The sequence below is a fragment of the Callorhinchus milii genome, unplaced genomic scaffold (assembly GCF_018977255.1).
Source record: "Callorhinchus milii isolate IMCB2004 unplaced genomic scaffold, IMCB_Cmil_1.0 Scaffold21, whole genome shotgun sequence".
In the NCBI taxonomy this organism is placed as follows: Eukaryota; Metazoa; Chordata; class Chondrichthyes; order Chimaeriformes; family Callorhinchidae; genus Callorhinchus; species Callorhinchus milii.
Genome location: NW_024704762.1, coordinates 6,375,016 through 6,398,618, shown reverse-complemented (window position 1 = coordinate 6,398,618; position 23,603 = coordinate 6,375,016). Strand labels below are relative to the sequence as shown.

Sequence of the window (23,603 nt, the reverse complement as noted above, 5' to 3'; positions counted from 1 at the left end):
ACTATTTTGAAATCCTTGCAGTCGGACGCTGACTTCAAGATAAATCCAAAACATTCACCATTCACCACAATTTACCGCCTGACAAATCAATACCTAAATAAAAGAATTCGACAGCTTTTACTGGTTTAGAATCCCGATTGAATGAATGCCAATATTTTTATTTTGGTACGGTGTTATCACGGGCAGGAGCTGCTTGCTGCGTTACCCATGGATTAATAAATCAGAATATTTTCAGCCTGGCTCAGTTGGTAGCACTCTCGTCTCAGTCAGAAGGTTCAAGTTCCCTGTTTAAGGCTGATACTCCAGTGTAATCTTGAGGGGACCACTTTTGGTTGAGACGTTAAACCGAGGTCACATCTGTCTTTTCAAGTGGATGTTTAGGAACCCAATACACTATTCGAAAAGAGAAGTGAGTTTCTCCTGGTGTCCCGGCCAACAGTCGAGTTGATCATTCTCATGTGTGTTCGTTGAGATACTTGTGTGGAAATTGGCTGCTGGATTCGCTTACAAAACATACAGTAACTACACTTAACAGTAATTACCATGAAGTGCTTCAACACAATGCGAATAAGGCGCTGTATCAAACGTAAGGAGTTATATTGACTGAGACAGGCCATGAAAGTAATAACATCTCAGGGTAAAAAAAACAGCATTTTGTGTTTTCTTTTAAAAAAAGTTTATTACAAAACTGGGAATGTAAATGACAACAGAAATATATAGTTATAATTTCTGCTCTTAATGTTTATTATACCCTACAGAAGTTTACGTTTTTTTTTGTCAATGTACTGTACAAGCTACGGATTTAACTTGCCAATTGTCTGTCCAAACTTAGCAAAATTGTTTTCAGAGACCAGTCTTAGCGAGGCTTAGCAACAAATCATTCCAATTACTGAAAGTCCTTCCAAACTCACTGCATCTCCCTTTGCCGATCATGAGCGCTAAGCATTAAACTGGCGGACAGAAGCAAAAACCGAACAAAATCTTGCGGGATTAGTCAGTCTTGAGTAGAACCTCAGTACTTTACCTCCAAAGTTAAATTAAAAATGGCAACGTGTCAAAATAAACTTTAATATTTACCTCAAATAACCACATTAAAAGGAGACTGAAGGGGGGCAGTATTTTCTGCAGCGTTTTAGAGGATGTTTTTAAACTCGGAATAACGCTTTGCAACTGCAGCATCTTAACTTTTCCTGCGGTGCATTGCAAACACACCATGCAGAATTTAAGTATTTACTTTACAAATCGCTCTTAGCCCAGTGGACGATCAAATTCAACAATCTTAAATAAAACTTTCTCCCCCCCACCCCCCCCCCACCCCCTCCTCCTCGCCATGGGAATCTCTGAACACTGTCACACAAGCTTACATCAGTTAATGTAGATCTACAAACACATACTCTTTCCTCATCTGGTTCTAACATCCATCCTGTATTAGGAAAATACACCTTCAGTTTGGGGGAGAGGTGGAGGGGGGGGGGGGAGGGTTCTACGAGGGGCTACTCGACTGCTGAAGGCTAGTTGACGAGGACAGGTCTCGTTCTCCCACCCTTTTGCTGCTCTCTTTCTCTCTCTCCTTTACAAAGGTGCTGCCTCAAGCTCAGTTCTCACAAGACTTAAAAGCACTGTCCATCATCCGTGTCACCGACAAGCCACGCTGTTCAGTGACGTGGATACCTGGTTTAGAGCAGACCAGTCTGAGAGACGCCTCGTTCGCTTTCAATCCTCAGCATTCACTCGTGAAGACTGCGTTCTCCAGATCTTTTCCTTTGGCTCGATTTGAACACGCAATTAAAAGGTGGTCTGTCACAGTTAAAAAAAAAAGGGGGGTGGAGGGGGGAAAACCTTTGAGCTGCTGATCAATACAATGACCACACATTCTGTTAAACGTTTACAGCACACAGAAAAAGGCCCATCTGTTGGGGGGTGGGGGGGGGGGGAATTCAACACATTGTAAGTGATCCGAATACAAGTTTGATGCAGGTCGATTAGTCAAATCACATTTTAAAAACAAAATCAAAAAAGCATTCACAAAAATGTCTAATACTTTACAGCGTGAATACAGCTCGTCAAACAATTTTTAAGTGTTGCATTTTCTGAATGAGGATTGATCCAACATTGGTTAAACAAGACTGGGGAGACAGAGTGAGAGAGAGGGAGAGAGGCAGAGGGAGATGGGTTGTGCAGGTCTGAGATAAAAGGTGCTGGACAATACGCAAGGATTACCATTAAGATTTCCTCAACTTCAGATGGTGGGCATTTATTATTACAGGGCAGTGTGTCTTCGCAGAACCACAGAGTCAAAGACGCAAAGATCCTACATCAATCAGGTGCCACACGTCTTTTAAGGCGGAGTCAGTCAGGGCAAGCGAGTATTCTAAACCAGAAAACGAACGCAACAGGTAAAGATGTGGAATCAGCCGCAGCCACGGACATCTTTAGGGTTCCAGAGGAAATGGGGTTCTAAACCTTTCGGGCTCCACATCCAAATCTCTGACTTTGTAACCTCGGCACATTTCAAGTCTGTCAATTTACATATGTACACAATATAAACATAGAAAAGGTAATATTCGCACAGTGTATTGAAAACAAATCTACCGCAAACTGGTAATATAATTATTCTGCAGGCCAGATGCTTGGTGCATGCGATTACGGAGGACAAACAGCGAGTAGAGTGGCAACATGGAAGCTTTTTGAAACCAGCTCGGACGCATCTATTATTCCGTGTATAAAAGTAGTGCTCAGTTTCAAAGACGTATTGAGAAACTTTTTTTTTATATAAAAAAAACCTACTACCTAAAATTGCCAAACATTCATTGTTAAATTGTCTTTTTACATTTATACTCATTTTCTTCTCTTTTTTTTTTTAAACAGTCCAATCCAACCACCTTCCTAAAAATATATTGGCATTTTACAAACAGTCCAAAAATCCCTGGGTCTCAAACAAAAAATGCAAGGGAGGATAGAGGACGTCTGTTGTGCAGGCTGCAGCTAAAAACGTGCATTTTACTCACACCGCTTGACTCTGTTCAGTGACGTTTCTCTTGTGCTCATTAAGTGCAACGCGAGGCCATCAGAATTAATGTAGCGGCTGAGCCCATGGCCAGCTCTTCCAGAACTCTTGAGATCAGTGCGGCACTGAGATGGAACAAAGCACTGAACTCAGTGATGGTGTGAACCGTGTGAGCGACAGACACGCCATGAAGCTGAGGGGCTGGTTTTGCTGGGGAGGTGGAAACGACGATCCCTGCGTGGACTTGCAACTGAGACTTTTGGCCCGTAGGAAACAGCACAACAGAAAGGCAAGCGGAAGTTAGACAGAAGCAACAACAGAGAAAGACGTTCAGCAGATTCCTGTCGTTTTTGCGAAGCAAAGGCAATACAGGTGTAGTGCATCCCCTTTAATGGGGGGTGCGCGGGCAGCAATGATGGGGGTGTGAGTGACATCTAAGTAACAACAACTCGTTAAATTTGCTACCCAACAAAAAAAAAGCTATTGTTGAGATCCGACAGCACTGGATATATTGGAGCATTCTAACAAATTTCGAAGCTCATGTTAACAAAGCCAATCGCTTTCGAACAGCTGGGCGAGTGAAGTTGAGCAGGTTATTCTAACGCGCACTGGATGAACACTGAACAAAACGATCGGACGTTTTAATCCCTTCTCTCCGGCAGCATCTTTCCGAGACCTTAAAAAGAACTGCATCGGATCCACTCTGTTTCGTTCACGGAGCCGGCACAAAGTTCAACGAGTGAAAATGGAAGAACAAGTAAGAAAAACTTTTTGTCCCCCCCCCCCCAAAAAAAGGAATCCCATCAATAAAATCCACATTAAAGGCTGCCGTACTTACATCAGTCAGATCAACTGCTCAGCACGTGAAACCACATTTGTTGGAATGAAGCTTTTAAACCTGTTCTTGGTCTTGGGCGATTGCTACTCCCAGATTATTAATATGGCAATACAGGACTAATATCAATGGGTGTTCTTTGAATATTACATTGGGTTGTGGACCTAGGAATTTATTATTATTTTTTTTACAAAAAGGGTCTCTAAAGGGTATAAAAACACAAATAAATACTGTAAACAAAAAGGAAAAGGTAGTTTTGTGTCATCTGCTTTTTTTTTCTCTCTCTCTCTTCTCTCCTCCAAAAGCAGAAAAGTTGCAATCGGTCCCGCGGAACTGTTACACATCCCAGTGTCTGGATTGGGGCACAGCTTGGCGGATCCTGCCGGGAAATGGCGAGTCCCTTTACGCACAGCGCAAGACAACGGGGAGGGGAGGAAGAAGGGTCATCTTCTCAGTTTTGCGTCTTCCTTTATCCTCCATATCATTAGCTCCATGCAGGACGCTGCATCTTCGCTGGAATCATGGCCTTCGACTGCAATTGACGCAAAAGAGTTCAAATCAGACGAGACCATAAATTCAACCCCAGGGATGAATTGTAATTCTACCGTATTGACACGATGTGTAATGAACGCACTTTCTATCGATCGCTTACCATTATCTTGGATGATGCGTTTGAGGTAGTCTGCCATTAAAGTTTTCAGTGCGCGTTTATAGGGTAACCCCAGTCGGTGTGGAAACACGATGGCTGTATCAATCACTGTGCTGTGTATAAGCTGCGGCGGAAGAGGCAAAAATATCATTGCTACCACATTCCTCCCGCACAGACGGCTGTTGCTGAATTGATTCCACAACTTCTCAATAGAGTTTTGCCCAATATTATTTACCTGATTGCACTTCCACTCATAATCCACAAAAGGCCTCTAAGAGTACAAGTTGTTTTAGAAGTCTATTCTAAGTTTTCCAGATTTTTTTGGTTGCGATTATCGATTGCTGCAACCGTCACAGTTAATTGAACTGTGGAATCCTGTAGCTCAGTGGTTAGAGCGCTCGCTTTCCAAGCAGAGAATAAGCAAGCGAGACACCCAGGTTCGATTCCCGGCAGGGTGAAACCTTGGGCAAGTTTCCTTACTCCACACATAATAATCCTTCAAAAAAAAAATTGGTCACTTCAATCCACGGCTGTTTGTGGGACGCTGCTGTGCGCAATTGGCTGCCACATTTCGCCCACAAATATACAGTCAATTCGCTTTACAGTCTATTCTGTGAAGCGCTTTGAGACGTCGAGAAGACGTGAAAAGCACTACATCGAATGCAAGAATTATTATTAATTGAACTTTTAACTTCAAACAGTTAAAAGTTTAACACTCCTGCTCAATTTTTTTCAAATCAATTCTATTTTAGAGAATGGAAAAATATGTACCTTTAGTGCAAATAAATCACTTTCCAAGCTGTGTCCAATTAAGATGGTGTCAGCACTGAACATGCTGAGTAATACTGCCTGCACATCACGGATAGTGTTAGTTGTACTCTCCAAATCCTCTTTGGTCACACCTGAAAACCTGCAAAGAGGAGAAAAATTAAACTCCACTCTCCAGCCAGTCCTCGCCAGTTGTCTCCCTGCGGATTGATTACAAAGTCCTCGCCCTCACTAACAGCCACTTGCATTTATATAGATAGCACCCTTCACATAGGGCGGCACCCCAAGGCTGTAAAGTACAGCTTTGGGGCAAAGATCTGGAGGCAGTTCTTTACACAGAGAATAAGCAACAGCAGAAACGTGGTTGAAGCCAAGTCACTAGGCTCATTTAGGAAACGATTTGCGAGCCCTAGTGACTCGGTTTCGAGCACACTTCTTCCGAGTTTCCCATTTCAGCTCATTGCTTGCCCACTGTGTAACGGGAAGATGTCAGAACTGGGGTTCCAGTAAGATGAGATCAAATCGATCCTAAGCTCTCTTTTGATCGGTTTTGCACAATTAGAGCCAATTAACAGATTAATTTCATCCGTTCATCTCAAGGATGAGTGGTTCTTATAGTCTGTAGTGTCGGAACTAAAGCTTCAATGAGTTTTTGCTACCACAAGTTGCCTCGTCCTCCCGTTTGCTGCTAGTCGGAAAGCAAGCATACCTGGTGTTATAATCGACCACTTTGCTGTCTGGTTTGACAAACGTATCGTACACCACCTTCAAATCGGTGTTTACCACCGTTAACCTGGTCAGCTCCAAGCCTTGCTTTGTGTAGCACTGAAGGGAGAGAGACAGAAGGAGAAGAACAATTAGGATGAAAAAAAAATCATGCGAAGTTACATGCAACCCCAAGCTCTACAGTTTCGAAAGCAATTAAAATGATAAAATTACAATTCTTGCTCAACGTCACACGATGATTATGGGAGCGTTTTTTCATGTCAGCGCCTTGGGACGTCCTCCTGGCGTGAAAAGTGCTGATGAGATTGTTGCAATCTGCAACAATGCAGAAAAATCATCCTGATTTTTTTGTAATTTGCGCGCGAAACACATTTACAACAACTTGCCCCGATATAGTGCCCTCCATGCAGTGTAGCGCCTCAGAGCGCTTATTTAAAAATCAACAAACATTGAATAATCCATCTTTACGAGCCCCCCACCACCACCTAAATAAAAATCTCAGGGGAAAATATGATATCTAAAACACCATTTACTGATTTAACCGGATAAGTATTTCGAGACTCTGTTTCGTCATGCATTAGAAGTTTATCCGTATATTGATACGACGACGACAACTTGGATTTATATAGCGCCCTCCATGACGGACGGCGTCTCAGAGCGCTTCACAGTAACGGATCCCGGGACCGAGCCAGGGGGACGGGGAGGAAGGTGACCAAAGGCGCGGGTGAAAAGAAAGGTCTTCAGCAGATGGTTTTAATGTCTCCCCTGTGAATTACTTACCATTTCACAATCCAGAGCAAAGGCCCCTGGGTTTTCATCTGCCGGGTCTGGCTTTTCGAAGGTCTTCATAAATCCCTCCAGGTTTTCTTTGCGACCATCTTGAACGTGTTGCTGCAGGGGGAGTGCGCTTCAATCAATATACAGAATACAGGAAGCTTTTAACGAAAAAAATAACCCACTGAGCTGCCACCATAAGCAGCAAATGTTTTTACAAGAGACGAAAAAAATGGCCACAGTGACTACAGTTCGCAACTGCAAAATTTGTTTCTCCAACCGCCCCTCCCCTCCAAAAATATATCTGCTCTCCCAAGTCATTGGTACAAGTAGCCCAAAGACAATTCATCTGTAAGCCTTGAGAGAAGCAACGCAGTCTAATCTCTGCAAGCACCTGCAAACACTTTCCAGCAGCGCAGAGCAACCAGCAGTCAAAACTCCACCCGACCTTCCTCTTAAACGGGCCAGTTGCAGGTATCAGCCGCACTCTCTCCCCTGGGTTACTAACCTCAGCAAAGACGGGAGCGATTAAAATGTGCAGCTCAGTACTAGACTGGGCAGTGGATTTATCCGCTAAGCCAGTCGGGTGAGCTTTGCGATGTTCCTTACCTTTGTTGTCTGACATCCTAAGGATCCCACTGCTCCCGAACAGCAATTGTACAGGGTTTCCCATCCACCAGGCACTGCAGAAGAGTGAACAAGACTGGCCAATAATCTCACCCAAATTACAGAAGAGAAATGGTTTTGGTGTCGTACGCAAAAGTGGAAGGTTTGACCTTCTGAGCTTGTGTTAATAATGCCATCTTCTACCTAATACTCAACACATTTTGTACAGCAACAAATTACATTTGTATAGCATCTTTCACGTAGGGAGGACGTATACCATAGCGCTGGATGGAATGGCTTTAATCACACGTTTTCTTTTAGTAACAGAGATTGTGGTAGTACAATATAGAAATTAAAAGTTACAATTTCCATTGGAGAAATGAATACCCCGATTGCGTTAGTAGCAGAGAAGAGATGTGTGGGAGGGGAGCACAAGGTTGGAATATAACTCAAATGGTCTTATATCAAGACATTAGGAAACTGCAATAAATCTTTGCTGCTCAAATAATAAACTATTGTACAACTGTGCTGCGCTCCAGTAACTAAGAAACTGAGCCCGTTCAAGGTCCCCCATCCGATCCCACCCACCATCAGCGATCGGGCCTTCAGCCTTTCTGCCCCCACCCTATGGAACTACATCCTACATTCCTTTTGCCTGGCCCCCTCCCTTACCTTCTTCAAGGCGCGTCTCAAAACTCTCTTCGACCGAGCCTTCAGCCATCCTCCCACCCTCCATGATCCCAGCCCCCAGCTCAGGTCTAAATCCCTGACTGTCCAGCGCCTTGGGATATTCTCCCGACGTTAAAGGCTCTGTACGAATGTAATTTTGCACTGCATTGTACTCCAAAGTGCTCTCGGATGAATTGTTCCGATCTGACTTACCTTTCTGTCGGCGCAGTTTTCCCCAGTGGTAGGTACATTCCTCTTTGCGGATACAATTCCCACTGAGGGAGACACCGTAACCGGTACCACAACGGCAGCAGATCTTGAATGAAGCTAGTAATAAGAATAAAGAAAAACCCTATAAGAAACAAACCTTAAAAGTAGTTTAATGCTTTTAGACTGTCAATGTTTTCTCTGGTCAGCCGGGTCCTGCCTGTGGAGCCAATGCTGTCATCAGCAGTGCCCTGGAATATTGCAGACCCTCCTGGCTCAGGAACTGGACTACCGAGACCACTACAAGAGGGCTGGCTCGCATCCGACATTCTGTTGCCAAACATTTCCGTTGCCACTTCAGCTCTAAATCTTCCCCCCACCCCTCCCCAAGAGGAAAAGACCGTCAAGAAAAGGTAACAACTTTACGTATCAAATATTCAGGGTGATCGGCAAAACAAACAAATGAGCATTCCAGTTTTTTCCCCCACAGATGTGATCTAATTTTCTTTATACACGTTTCCTTTTTTTTTTAACAGAAGCAGATTATTACTGCGCATAAAATGGTTGTTGCACCGGGATGGTGGTCGGACAACGCTACAGGACTTCACGTTTGGAAAATGAACGGTGACTGAAGCGTCACTGAGCTTTACATCCATTTGAAGATGACGGGGTTTCCACACCTGACCTACACCTCTCGCCTCACTCGCATCAACTAAAAAAGGCTGTGAATTATGGCTGGATCCATTCAAATTGCCCAGATTGAGGTGGATAGATGTTTGTTAGGTCAGAGTCTCAAGGGATACGGAGCAAAGGTGGGTAATTGGAGTTGAGGTACAGATCAGCTCCGATCTAACAAAATGGCAGAACAGGTTTGAGGGGCTGAATGGCCTCCTTGTGTTCCTATGCTTACAGTCAGTGTTGTTCTTTTTCGGATCTTGATTGAACAGCATGGCAACGCCAGGCTTCTCCGGGTGTGGCCTCGGGTAGCTGTTTTCTCGCAATTGCTCTTCAGTTAGAATGTACTCCTTCAGCTTGTTGTAGAACGACGCACCTATTAACAAAACAAGCCCGGGTTAAATCGAGACACTGTTCGACAATGATCAGCAGTTGAATCTAGCTTTGGGTTGCTGTTAAGATTCTACCCGTTGACTTTAAGCAGTTAGATGAAGGGACAGGTTGAACTCACTGTCTAGTGGAAGTGAATGCACAGCATTGATTCCCTACAATTCAGCAGAACCACCGTTACAAGTAATAATATAATAATTTTGCAGTTGATATAGAGCGCTTTATCAAGTCTTCGAGACGTCTCAAAACGCTTCATAGAAGATACAGCAGTGTCCCACAAACAGTCGTGGTCAAATAAAGAAATATTTTTAAAAAAAATGTTATTTAAAAGTAAAACACTTTAAAAATTCTATTAAATTTGTTCCATGTCTAATTTGCTCTTTTTAGTGTGGGTTAATAGAAGAAAATTTGACTTTTTTTTTGAAAAAAGAGAAAATCCTCAAAAGGTTTGGCAAAATTAAAATCAGAACCGATTTAAGCACCCGGCTCTGCAAAGGATTCCTTCACAGGTTTGACCCGGAAAACACACAAGCAAAGTTAAGATTAATGGTCAGACAACTGCTTACCCTTCAGCTCAACGTCCTGATGTTTGCCAGATCGATTCAGAGTAAAACTGGTCTTCATAGCCATCCTTCCTCCCAGCATTGCTTCATGTGACAGCGTTTTTTTGTTGGCGTTTATATTAGGTTTACATACTTTAGGGGTCTCTGAAAACAGAATAAATGGTTTCAATGTTATGATATTAATAATAATAATAATCCTTGCATTTGACATAGTGCCTTATCATGTTGTTGAGATGTCTCAAAGCGCTTCACAAGATGTAAAGTAAAGTGGATTGACTGCATTTTGTGGGCCAAAATTCCCACTGGCTGAGGCGCTGGAACTCATACAACAATGACAGTAGATCCTGACTGAAGCTAATAAAAAAACATAAGAAACAAACCTCAAATGTGTTCTAATATCGCAAGACTGTCAATAATAGGCAAACAGCAGCTTTGCATATGAATTGTTCAGCCCTGATCATCAAGCAAACAAATTGGAATTCCACTTTTTCCCCCTCAAATGTGATCTAATTTTCCTTATATAAAAGCCTTTTGTTTTAAATAGAAGCAGATTATTACAGCTCAGAACTAAATATGATTAAACTCATTTGCAAACTAAACTTGCAAACAACTCTGCCTAAGGTCTCATTTAAGAGGAGAAATCACCTGTAATATGAACTTTGACCGATGACAATTGATGAATAGGTCAGAACAATACAAGTTATCTCAAGTTTCAGAGAATGCAGTTTTGAGATTAACACAGTATAATGTTTATGACAGAGTTGCGAGGTTTCTAAGACAATGAGGATCAGATGTCTTAACACACACACACACACACCTCCCCCCTCCACACACACAGAGGAGGTGTCATTTATTTTTAGTCACTCTCGCATCAGTGTCAGACAGTTGTGGATTCAAGCCTCAGGCCAATACTTTGAGCTCATGTTCCAGGCGCCATCCTTCAGTTATCAAACCGAGCGCCTGTTTGGTGGACATTGAAGACTGCACTGAACTATTCGAAAAGAGAGTGGAGTTTCTCCTGGTGTCCTGGCCAACAACTACCCCCAAATAAACAAAAATGGGTGATTCAGACTTTATGGTAATAATGCCAACACAATACTCTGAGGTTAAATATTTTTATACAAAGGAGGAAAAAAGTAGCACAGCTAATCTGATGGGAGAGCAAACTTAGCAATAGTAACAAGAATATAAAAGCCATTATTATTATTATATAGAAGGAGGCACGTACTCTCTGTAGGAGACGTAGGAGTATTCTTTTGACTTCTTAACTTCTTTAAGGTGTTCACAGCCACATTCAGATACACGGTTCTACTGGTACAGCGATCATAGACAATCTTCTCTTCACTCAAACCCTGAAACAAGCAGGATGCAGTTACCTCAGAGCTGATCTTACCCTTTATACACTTTGGTGCAACCGTGATAATAATCCTTGCATTTGATATAGTGCCTTATCAAGTCTTCGACGTCTCAAAGCGCTTCACAGAATATACTGTGAAGTGAATTGCGCACATCAGTGCCCCACAAACAGTCGTGGATTGAGAGACCACATTTTTAAAAAAAATTAGGGGTACATATGTGCGAAGCAATATGCATGGTGATAAAATGGAACTGTTCGAGAGCTGTACCAATTTCCCATTGTAATACGAATAATCGAGATTTTAAAAATGGTTTAATAATTCAGCTTCAATGCAATATTCCTGCTTTAGTTGCTCTAAGTCTGGTAGCTCCCATTAGTCACGTTTGTGTTCAGTTTAAATATTCTACAACAACAAAATTACATTTGTATAGTGCCTTTCACATTGGGAGGACATCTCAATCTATATTCCAATCTAGTTAGTATAGTTTCAAGTTCTAGTATGACACTTATATTTCTACATATGGATAAACAAATATAGCCATCTTACAGTGTCTACCTGTGAAAAACACATCAGTAGTGGACATTTATCAAATGCAAGGATTACTATTAGTACTATTATTGTTATTAAATCACCCACAATACACACTCAGTCATTGCACTTTACAGTTATAGCCTGGAAGCACTTTACGATGTCCTCCTGACATGAAAGGTGCGATACCAAAGGTAATGATTATTATTATTTTAAAAATGTTTTAAATGACTTATTCAACACTTCAGGCCTACTTAAAACTCCTGACCCTTTACAAACCATTATGGTCGCTGTACGCATTTTACCTATTACTTTTCATTGAACTATTCGAAGCAAATTAGAGCTGTCACTTTTACATTTTAATTATTATTAATCAAAGTTGCAGATTCTAGGATTAATGAAAGCAGATGTGCGCAAATTGAATTTAGAAAATCAAATGTTTACCTCATCTCTTAATTTACATTTTCCCCAAGCACTATATTCCAATCTAGTTAGTTCAGTTTCAAGCTCTAGGATGACATTTACATTTCAGCTGGGATATAAAAATGGGAAAAGTTTCCACTGCCAAAATCAAATGGGTTTAATGGAAACCAAACCAAGGCTTCTACTCAATCTAGGGCACCACCTAGCGGCTCGGCTAAATATCGACAGCTGCATCATTTCAAGTGGTTGATGGATTAAAGCAAATGGTTTTAATCTGCAACCATCAGTCTCTGTGCTTCAATGTCCTTGAAACTATATAGTGCCTCAGCACGTCTTGGAGATGTCTCAAAGCGCTTCACAGAATATACTGTAAAGTGAATTGACTGTATTTTGTGGGTGAAACGTGGCAGCTAATTGCGCACAGCAGCGTCCCACAAACAGCCGTGGATTGAAGTGACCAAATTATTACTATTATTTATTATTTTTTTAAGGGATCTTGCACCTGCCAGTGAGAGTAAACTCCTGTTAACATGGCCCCGGCTTAACTAGTCACGACCACTTAAGTCATCATGCTGTCAATATCCTGGCCGCATTTACTTATTTACTTATACATACATATACCTAACTCACTACTCTGGGTAACTCATCACTGAGCCCTTCTCTCTTGAGTGACGAGTTATCAGGAGTTTGCTGTATTTGATCTAATATAAGGGCGCTGTATAAATGCAAGTTGTTGCTGCGGTTGTAAATGCACAAGAGCCTTACCTTGTCAAAGGCCTCTTGTTCTGATCTACAGAACTTCAGGCACTCATCAATGAAGACATTCAGGTAGCGCTGTCTCACGTTTGTTGGCACTTTGGCACCGTATTCAGTGGGAATTGTCGGCCGCTTCAAGCCTGTGCTCTTTACAGAGAGAAAAAAAATAATGTACACAGGTTAGGGTCTCAGGTTAGAAGGATAAACAGAGATGATACAATGTCACGTGAAACATAATAACTTAAGGGCTGTAGGACATTGGAAATATCATGCCAAGGAATCCAGCACATTGAGGAGTTTTACAGTTTGAAGCGACAATTTAATTAATTTTTGGCAGTATGGAGAAATACTTACGGAATTTTTAAGTAACTGTTAAGTTGGGTGAAGCCCAACTGCTGTAAAATCTGGGTCCAGTACCTCAAGAGGCTATGTTAGAACAAGGTGTGAAACAATGGCTGACTTCACTTCCAGTTTACCTTTGAAATAGGAGCATGTGCGATCCTCTTCTGTACAATAGTTGATACAGTTTTAGATGCCATTCCAACAACCGTTTCAGTTTTGAAGACCTGATGTCTTGACTTATCAGACGGCGCTCCAGTTTTTGCAGAAGTTCCCATCTTCTGATGAACTGAGGCTAAAGCACACAAAACGCACTACTTTTTTTAGTCTGATATTTCCACAGAAATCAAAGACAAGCAACAACTTGCATCTGTTCATTGTTGCACTGTACAACTGACGAACACAATACAGGTGCATGAACTATGCATTTTGATATGATCAATTCTACCTTGTGTTGGAATCAGTGGAATAAGTGCATGTAAAATGGACAAAATTCAACAGCTGTTTCTAAATCAGAACCTAAGCATTGAAAGCTCTGCAACGTTCCAATTAGATACCGAGGTTTATGAGATAGTAAATCTAAAAATTACTTCAAATAATCATAATTACGTCATCACAAATGTGGGTCAGTGCATTATTGATGAACAGAGAGATGATCGATTATAAGACTACAGTGGAAAATCACCTTGGGGTCACCGCAGTGATGTGGTCAGTTTCTCTTATGCTCATCTTTTCCATTTCAACATCGTAGGAATATATTGATGAACGATGTCTCCAAGTACCAACCTGCTAGTTTGGTCAAAATTCCTCTGTCCATTTGGTCTTATTAATGAGTTTCCACTGTATATAACTCTCATGCTAGAAGCAATTTTCCATTTCAGGAACCTACCAAGACCTACCAAGTATCACACTGCTCTCGTCTAAGCTCAAAGTTCAGTAGGAAATGAGTAGTTGGTCAAGAGGGAGAAGGGAATCAAGAAGTATGGATTGGAATAGGCAAGGAGTGGGGGGAAGAATTAGGTGGGGGGAGAACTGGAGACTCACATAGAGTATAAATACCAGCACAGGTTAGTTGGGCCGAACGGCCTATTTCAGTGCTACCACCTGTTAATAATTCCATGTATCAAGTCCACACAGACCACAAAAGTCCCAGTTGGAGTTTGCTGATCTTGGGTTGAGCAGCAGCTGTACAATCAGTCTCAACACCTCAGTATATTGTACAAGTATGCGTGTGTGGCTGGGTGCATGTCTGACAGACATATCTGGTGACAATATTTGCCCAAAACATTGGACGTGTGGCAACTCGGGCTTCTATCATAGTCTGAAAGGTGCAGCCTGGTACATTCATTTACATTTACTTTTGTGTGAGTTTACGTGAGCTACCATTGACACGTTGATGCAATGCTAAAACAAAGGGCAGCTTACACTGTTTTGGTGATGTGATTATCCCTGCATTTGGCATGTGTGCCATTCTCCTCTTTTCCCCCGGATTGGTGAAAGATGTGCTTACTGGTTTTTCTGCTGCTGCCAATTGTACCATTTGTTGTTGTGCCATCCGGCTCCGTTGATAACAAACCTCTTGAGGAGTAAGTCTACGCAAAGGACGGATGACTGGCCTGGTTGGTTCCACCTGGACAAAAAGACCTTTGGTTGTCAGGCACACTCATTGGTCACCGCTGCAGACAAACTACCTTTGATATAAGTATGAAAAGAAATTTGGCTTAAACCACTCAAAGTTAACTTTGGCGCTCGCTAAGAATCTTTAGCTTATATGTGATAGTTTGCCAATCGTTCTCAAATTCTTTTCATGTACTCTTAATTTCTGATGCCAGGTGAAAGAGGATCTGCTATTGAATCACAGTTACAATCAGATGAAGCCATGTGAAAATGCATGAATATGATGGAATGCCTTCTGCCAGCTTGTTAGCCTTACACGGTCTTGCTTTACCACGTGTGAAATCCTCCTCCTTTGTCCCGGGAACAGGGTTGTTAAACTGGAATCTTTTTCTTCATTACTTTCCACAGACACCTAGATCATGAAGCACAAAGGCTGATTTAGCACCAAGTGAAGTGAACCGTTAGAATCAGACATCACAGCCACGCAATGCAACGGAACTAGAGACAAGTGGAATTTCAGAATGTAGAACAAGAGCCAATGTAATTAACACTGGACACCACAAGACACCAAGCCAATGTCTTCAAGGTTTTGAGGGACATGATCAAGAATTGCACAAACTGAACACTAACTGCAATAACTGAACACATTTCATTTTAAAGAGGAAGGTTATCACTTTGAGCTATAAGAAACAGCTATGATTTTGCTGCATTACAGTCGATATCTTTTTAGTTCCTTTGCTGTTACTGAAACCAAGGTTTTGGTTGGTCCCAACAGCTATTGTTCCTCTGCTTCATAAAACAGTACAAAAAGGGTGGTTTCACCCACAGGAAGTAACTTAAGACTGTTCAGTGCACTTGCTAGGCTATGCACTGAAACCAGAATTTAATGAAAACAAGAATCGTCAGGGTTGAGATACTAGTTTTTTTAAAGTGTTTTAATGCAATCTACTTTAACTAATGATTTATCAACAGCAGAGACACTTTGAAAAAGTGTACCCAGCTCTTGATCATTCACGTAGTCTGTAACCAGTCTGGCGCTCTCTGAAAACGAGAAGACGTTTTAGCAGAATGGATGAACGAGCTCAGAGCAAGATCGACTGAGATCCAATAAAAGTCTGAATACCAGCTCTGACAACATGAATGAAGACTAACAACAACAATAAATGACATTTGTACAGCGCCTTTCACGTCGGGAAGACGCCCCAAGGCGCTGGACAGTCAGGGACTTGGACCCGAGCTGGGGGTTGGGATCAGAAGGGATGGAGGGCAGTGAGGGTAAGGGTAGGAGGGTGACCGAAGGTGCGATCGAGACGTGCCTTGCAGAAGGCAAGGGAGGGAGCAAGTGGGATGGAGTTCCAAAGCTTGAGGGCAGAGAGGCTGAAGGAAATTCATAGCGACCGCACGCGCTAAAATAAATATTCCAAATTCAGTTTCAACAAAATATTCCCAAATCGTACCTGCTTGGCAACCCTGCCCTTATCTTCATTCTTCACTTCCTTCGACTCGTTGAAAATCCTCAAGCATTCCTCCATAGGATCGGACTCGAAGTCGAAATCTTTTTCCAGGCTGGCGAAATCGACCTCGTCCTCCGAAGAGGAAGAAGAGGCTTTTTGTGCCGCGTTATTTTCAGTTTCGTCAGCGTTCGAACTGCTGTCGCTACACTGGTCCACGTCAGGGTCGGAGTCTGTGTCGTAAGCGTCTGAAGGTCCGGCCTGTCCATCATCCTCACTGCCACTGCTGTCATCGCCAAACAAATCCGTGTGGCTTAACGCTCGTTTTGCTAAACTGGATCTTTTTTTCTCTGTCCCCTGATGTTTGGACAAGGAACTCTTCTGTTGCCCTTTATCTTTCGCAGACATAGACTCACCCGCTTTCCTCTTCAACTTCTCCTTACCTTTGCTTCCTATCTGAGCTCCGTTTTTACGGTCCGGTCCTTTGGATTTGAAACTGTCATTTATATTTTTGTCAGATTTCTTGCGTTCGGGAGCTTTAGCCTTGCCTGAACTCTCTGATAAAGCGCCCGATCTGGACCTGGATTTACTGCTTTCGCTTTTTGTCCCGTTCAATTTGCCGGTTTTGACGTTTCCAGAATCTCCGTCCACTCGGACCTTTTTCTTTTCCTCTTTTACCTCGTTTGTTCCTTCCCTTTTCCGCTTCTTTTCAACTTGTGAGTTAGCGTCAATCTTTGCTTTATCTTTCAATTTCTTCCCGTCTTGTTCTTGCTTGATGTCCACTCTTTCCTTTTCACATTTCTTTTTCTCCTTTATACCGACTTTCTCTCGGTGGTCAGAAGCCTTGCCCTTGCTGCTGTCTGCTTTGCTCGGTTGCACTCTGTCCTTCACAGTTTCTGAATTCCTGCCTTTGTTCTTTTTAGTTCTATGATCTTTCGCTCCAAGTTCTTCCTTGCTACATTTTGCAACCTTGGCCGAATGACTGGCGGACTTTGACTTCTCTGTACATTTGTGTTTGTCTCGATTGTCCTGTCCCTTGTTCTCATGGCCGCGGACATCTTCCTTATCACACCGCCCGACAGTCCCTTTCGAAGGCCTTTTCTTCAAGTCTTTTGCCTTTCGAGGTGATCCTTCATCCGATTCATACTCCTCGGTAGATGCATTTCGACGCTTTGAAGAGCAACGAGATCTTTGCAGAGAGTCATTATCACTAAGGTCGTCTCCAGAGGCTGAGGAGTCCACATCCACGTGGCAGCTAGTTGAATTCAACCGATGTCTGCGTTTTTTTGCTGTCGGGATATAGCTCTCCTCTGTACTGTTCTCTCTCGCCCTCTTGATCCCACGTTCCTCTTTCGATTTATTTTTGCTCATCAGCCGCGCTGAATAGTTCAACAAAGGATCATACTCGAGATCAGTGCATGGCTTGGTGTTGTCGATCACATACTTATGACTGGGTGCAGAGGTAGTATATTTCGCCGGCTTAGTCACAAGAGTGGGGACATACTTCAACGAATTATTCTTGGAATCGATTTCATCGTCTGTATCCAGAGTATACTTGCTCGAGCAAGCGGTACTGGAAAGTGGAGTAGGGGTGTACTCCACTTTGTTTGTTAGATGATAACTATCAGGATTATATTCCAAGGGGTTTAACGTCAATTTATCCAGGTGAGGTAAAACCTCTGTGCAACCCTTGGCTTTGCTAATGGTCTTCTGTTTACGTGGTGCTGAAGGAACATATTGCTCCTCTGCATCCTCTGTCAGGACCCCATATCTTGACAGTTTTTGCTGTTCTTGTTCAACCTCACTCCTGACAGCCTCAATGGCTTGGTTGACCAACTCCAGTTCCAATGTATTGGAGCTCGACTCGGTAAGGTCATCTGAAATCTCATCTCCATTTCTGGGTGAACCCTTAGTAAGGTCGAGGTTATGTGGATCATAACCACGTTCTAAAAAAATACAACACAAAGACACTATAAATAAGGCAAATGGAACTCAAAGGATGTACAATATTATTGATTTCATCTCCCCGCACACTGTTCAGAATGTTTCAGACTCAATTACCAATTTCAAGAAGGCAATTCTTTCCGAAATCAACATAGTATAAGACCTTTAAATAGGATTCTAAACATTGCTACAGCAGAATAGTTAAACGTGAAACAGCAAGAAACAACAGAGTTTACAGTCTTTTTCACCTCTTGGAACTGTATTTGACTTCAATCGATTAAATACTAGGTTCAAACTGGTCTGCCTCCTATAACAACAACAACTTGCATTTATATAGTGCCCTTCACGGGGGTGGGGAAGCGTCCTGGAGCACTTGACAGCCCCATCTGGAGACTGCAGGATAGATCCCTCGCTAATGGAAGCCTGATTATTTTCCTCTATGTCTGTGTCCCCACGCCATCTCTTTGGTTTCCATTCAATGCCCAATGCGCTTTGCATAACCAACAGCTGCTTAGAAAGCAAACGGATGTGTTCCCACTGCAACACAATAGCTAAATGAGCAGTAGGACAGTCGCAGGATTCGTGGTCTGAAGCCTGTCTATTCTTCACAGTGATAAGGTTCCCTCAAACTCCTGCTGCAATATCAAAATCAACCAGTAACCAACCGTACGTGGAGGCCCATCAGGGAAGGGAGAAACATGAATGATAACGTCATCTGCTTATCAGCCAGACTGTCTTCAGTTCCAGTCTTCAAAAATGAAAAGACAGGCACCAAAAGAGAAACTGGCTCCGCACATACACTGCAGACACTTGGTCTACAACATATCTGGCCATCAATGATTAGTTAAACATTCATTAGAAACTCGACTGGAGCAAAGCTGACTCGACAGCAGGGAAAACACTCAATTCCCTCCACAGTCAAAGTCAGACCACACTCAATTTTCAAGCACACCTGAAAAATAGCCATTTGAGTGAGATACACAGAACTGACAGCAGAAGCCAGACAGCATCTTCAAAGGGACATTGGGGCGCACCAGGGGAAGACGAGTGAAGGAAAAAAACTGTATTCAGTTTAATACAAAAAGGGACAAGCAGGAGGCCAGACCAGCGGGCGGAGGTAGCGGGTGATGGTGGAGTGATGAGTAAACAGGCGGGGCATGAAGGGCTTTGTAGATGAGTGTGAGGATCTTGAAGTCAATCCATTCTGCGATAGGGAGCCAGTGGAGCCTGGTAACACCTGCAAGAATTGACTATTTTAATTACCACAATTCTGCGGGGATAAAATGTTTTTTTTTTCCATTTCTTTCTAGAATTTCACTCCACAGTACACCACATTGCTGTAGCAGCACACACCGCTTTCTGAACAAGGTACCACTTGGTCTCTGAAGATATGCCTGTGGCATTGAAAACCCCAGGGTCACACAGCTGATATAATCTCAGTCGACCGATCCCTTAAAAATGTCAGCCCGAGAAAAGCACATGCGACTCAGTGACCACTTCAATTTCAAAATAAGCTTTATTTTTACAATTGTTACCAAGCCACGATCACCTATTAATAGCTACGCTGTTGCCTGTGGGTGAAACACGCAATTTCAAATTCAAGTAAGCCAGGGCGTTAATATATTCTTAACTCAAACCCAATTGCTTCTGTGTTTGAATTCCTCAATCCGAGCTGAATTTAGCTCTCAGACATATCACCTCGGAACAACAACTTGCATTGACGTCTGAGCTCTTAGAACCCACTTACTGCGTACTTACAATATTGACAGAACTGCAAAGCTTTAAAATCCGTCAACCGTACGTAGATTTGACACTTGTAAATCAATGATAAAACATGGCCATAATACTGCAATCGCCTAACAAATATCTATCCACCTCAGTCTTGAAAATATAAATGGATCCAGCATCCACAGCCTTTTGGAGAAGAGTTCGAGATTTCCACTACCCTCTGCCTCCGAATTTCACTCCTAAATGCTCTAACTCTAATTTTAAGACTATACCGCTTGCTCTAATTTTTTAAGATTATCCTTCAACCAGAGGAAATAGTCTCTTTGTATTTGAAACGTACTGTGGAGTACATTCACAACATTTTGAGATGTACTATGGAGATTGATCAATCACTTAACGGTTTTCAATAAACTGAACTCTCATCTGCTAATATCTTTCTCTCATAGCCAAACAGCACATTTCCTTTGGTCATTTGTCTATGATAGAAAGACATTAGTAGATGAAAGACAGACTGGGCTACCATTCAATATTAATGCCCTTCTCTGTTTAGTCAACAGAAAGTGCACTTGTTTCCATGCAGGTTGGTATGGTTTTTATCAGAGCTCCTCCTCTTATGAAGCTTCCCAGTATGGGTGCACAATAGCCTCAAACTTATGAAACAAATCAACAGAAGTTTAAAAGTCTCCTACAGATAGCATTCCAATCCACAAATCTGCCTCAAAGCAAACATCTTGACAGCATTCAGAATGTTAAACATATAAAAATATAAAGAAACATAAATGTTTACAGCACAGGAAGCCAATTAATCCAAAATGTCTGTGCTTATATTACATTCCTTCTTACCCAGTTAGATTGTGTCCCAGTACCTCAAAGCATCAAGGTTAAGATCTTTGTTTAAACCTTTCCACATTCTGAATAAGACCCACTCTTTGGTGTCTAGTTTCATTTCAGGAAAGCACCTTTTTTCCTACATAAAAGGTGCTTTCTAAAATAACTACTCTCAATGTGCAAATGACAGTGCAAATGAAACTATCATTTTGTACGTGTGTGTTTCTGCAAGCAACTTTTTAAAGAAAAGCTGCATTTAGACAATTCATACGCTTTATGGCATGCCTTAAGACATTTAAGATTAACACTATATATGTTTAGAAAGTTGATTGGAGGAACACAAATGTATGTTAGGCATTTAACTGTACACAACTCTCCAATGCTTTACTAAGAACTTCAATTTGGATTAGTTTTGACCCATTGATCCAAGTGACATCAATTCAATTAATCTCGAGATGTTTACGAAGTAGGCTTGATTTCTAACAACTCAATAAACATATTGAAACTAATCATGTGCTTTCGAGTTCCCCTAAAACGCATGGGAGAAAAATGTGTCATGCCATCACAAGCTACATTTCTGGGGGATGTGAAGGGGAGAGGTGGATGCTGCAAAGTGGGGGAAGAGAGGACCCTGAGCCAAGTAAACCCAAGTTCAGGGTGCAGGAAGAATACTGAATATGTCCATTTCGGAAAGGATTTTGTTAAAGTTAGAAAGAAGGGCTTAAAATTCTGAGTTTGCTTTTCAATCAATGCTTAAAATCCAAAAGTCACCCCTGCACTGCTTTCCTTCCACCACCAAAAAAAGACTGGATACAAAAACACAAAGCAAAGGGAACAAAAGCATCTTCACCTGTGCAAACATGTGAAGCTTAGTTGTCCTCCACCAAAAGTAAGAATTAAAGCCTATTTTGACTGCAAAAGGATACTACGGCTGTTAACACTAAAACACCTTTGTCAGAACAACGTTTCGGGTCTTTCGCTTCCCTTTCTCCTTAGATGACCTGACCTGCTGATTGTTCCCAGCAACTTCTGCTTTTGTTTCAGGTTTCCAGCATCTGCAGTATATTGCATTGTGCAAGGATTATTAATATTGATATTTATTATTAATGATCCTTGCAATCTTTGACTTGCAATATAAAACCTGCTTCCTTAACAGACTGACCGCTGATGAAAGAAACCTGTGGTGACCCAGGGTGACACGAAGCCACTCATTCGATACACGGCCACCTGTGGCCTATGTGCTAACCCACCAAACAGCTCCAACCCTGGGCACCGCCATCCACCGTCGACCCCAGGCACCACCAACCATCCCTGACCTTGAGAACCCCAACCATCCCTGTCCCCGCCAACCATCACCAACAGCAGGAACCGACAACAAACCCCAGTCACTGCCAACCACTAACCGACCCTGGGAACCTGTCAAGCGCTCTGGAACATTACACTGCGCGAGCAGCGCTATATAAATACAAGTTGTTGTTATTGTTGACCCTGGGCACAGCCCAACCACTCCCTGATCCCGCCCCCCCCTCCAGGAACCTCCAATCATCCCTCCCCTTCATGCTCCATCATCCATATTATAATGTGAAGAAGAAATTGGTCGCTTCAATCTACCACTATTTTGTGGGACGCTGCTAACGGGCGATCGGCTAACGCAATCCGCTCACAAGAAACACACACAGTCAATTCATTTGACAGTGTGTCCTGTGAAGCGCTCTGAGGTGTCTCGGAGACGTGATAAGGCACTATATGACATGCAAGGATTATTATTATTATTATTATTATTGTTGTTGTTGACCCCGGGCAACAACTGGCAACCACTCCCCGACCACAGGGACCTCCAACTAACCCCTCCACGTCCCATCGCCGCCAAGAGCCCCAGGACATCATAACCCTGTGCGGGGGTCGGGGGTGGATGGGTGGGGGGGCTATATAAATGCAAGTTGTTGTTGACCCTGGGCCCTGCCAACTGTCACCGCCCCCGCACTCCCTACACCCCCTCTCCCCCTTCTCTCTCTCCCCCCGCCCAGTACCCCACCACCACCACTCCCCCCACCTCCCGCCCCTCCCCCTCCCCCACCCCCACCCCCACCGTGTCTCTCACTCTCACCTTGGCCGGTGGCTAGTGGTTGCCCACCGCTCGGTGGTTTCTCTCTGGCGTCACCGCCGGTGCCGGTGCTGCCAGTAGTAGTGCCGCCGCCAGAGCCGCCGCTGCCGCCAGTGCCGCCGCCGCCGGCGCCCCGGTGCCTGAAGTGACAGTAAGGCCGGTTGCACGTCCCGCCGCTGCCGTAAAACGGGCACTCGAGGCTGCGGAAAAACTCGGTGGAACGCAGCATGGCGCGCTCCGAAAATACATAATCCCCGGGAATGGACGATTCCAATAAAAAAAATAACCCGCGGCGTCGCTGTGAGTTTCTCTGTCTGTCTGTCTGTCTCTGTCTGTCTGTCTCACCGTCGCTTCTCTTCACCTCTCGCCGCCGCCGCCATCTTTGTGTCTTCCTTCCAACCAGGAGGGCGGGCGGGGTCCTTCGTGACGTCACCCGGGCTGCCCGTCAGCGCGCCTGTCTGGGGGGGGGGGGGCGAACTGACACTGCGCCTGCGCACGCAATGCTTTGTTCCCCCCCTCCCCCCCACTCCCCAATCCTCTCCCCCCACTCCAACTCTCCCCCTCTCCCCCCCCTCTCCTTTCTCACTCCCCCTCCTCCCCCCCCCTCCCACTCCCCTCCCCCCACTCCTCCCACTCCCCCTCTCCCCCCCCATTCCTT

At 43.3% G+C, this 23,603-nt stretch overlaps 1 protein-coding gene across 1 annotated transcript; it reads right to left on the bottom strand.

The window, feature by feature from the left end:
• Positions 1-4,102: 4,102 nt before the first annotated feature.
• rexo1 (REX1, RNA exonuclease 1 homolog) lies at positions 4,103-23,174 on the bottom strand. The gene is made up of 16 exons (XM_007898945.2): positions 22,949-23,174; positions 16,348-18,287; positions 15,207-15,302; positions 14,699-14,903; positions 13,411-13,568; positions 12,944-13,081; positions 11,098-11,221; positions 9,873-10,013; positions 9,152-9,292; positions 8,248-8,361; positions 7,369-7,442; positions 6,766-6,876; positions 5,969-6,084; positions 5,263-5,401; positions 4,495-4,615; positions 4,103-4,374 (listed from the first exon to the last, which is right to left on the bottom strand). Exons 1-16 carry the CDS (start codon positions 23,172-23,174, stop codon positions 4,286-4,288), a joined length of 3,933 nt encoding a protein of 1,310 aa, XP_007897136.2. The 3' UTR covers positions 4,103-4,285.
• Positions 23,175-23,603: the final 429 nt, after the last annotated feature.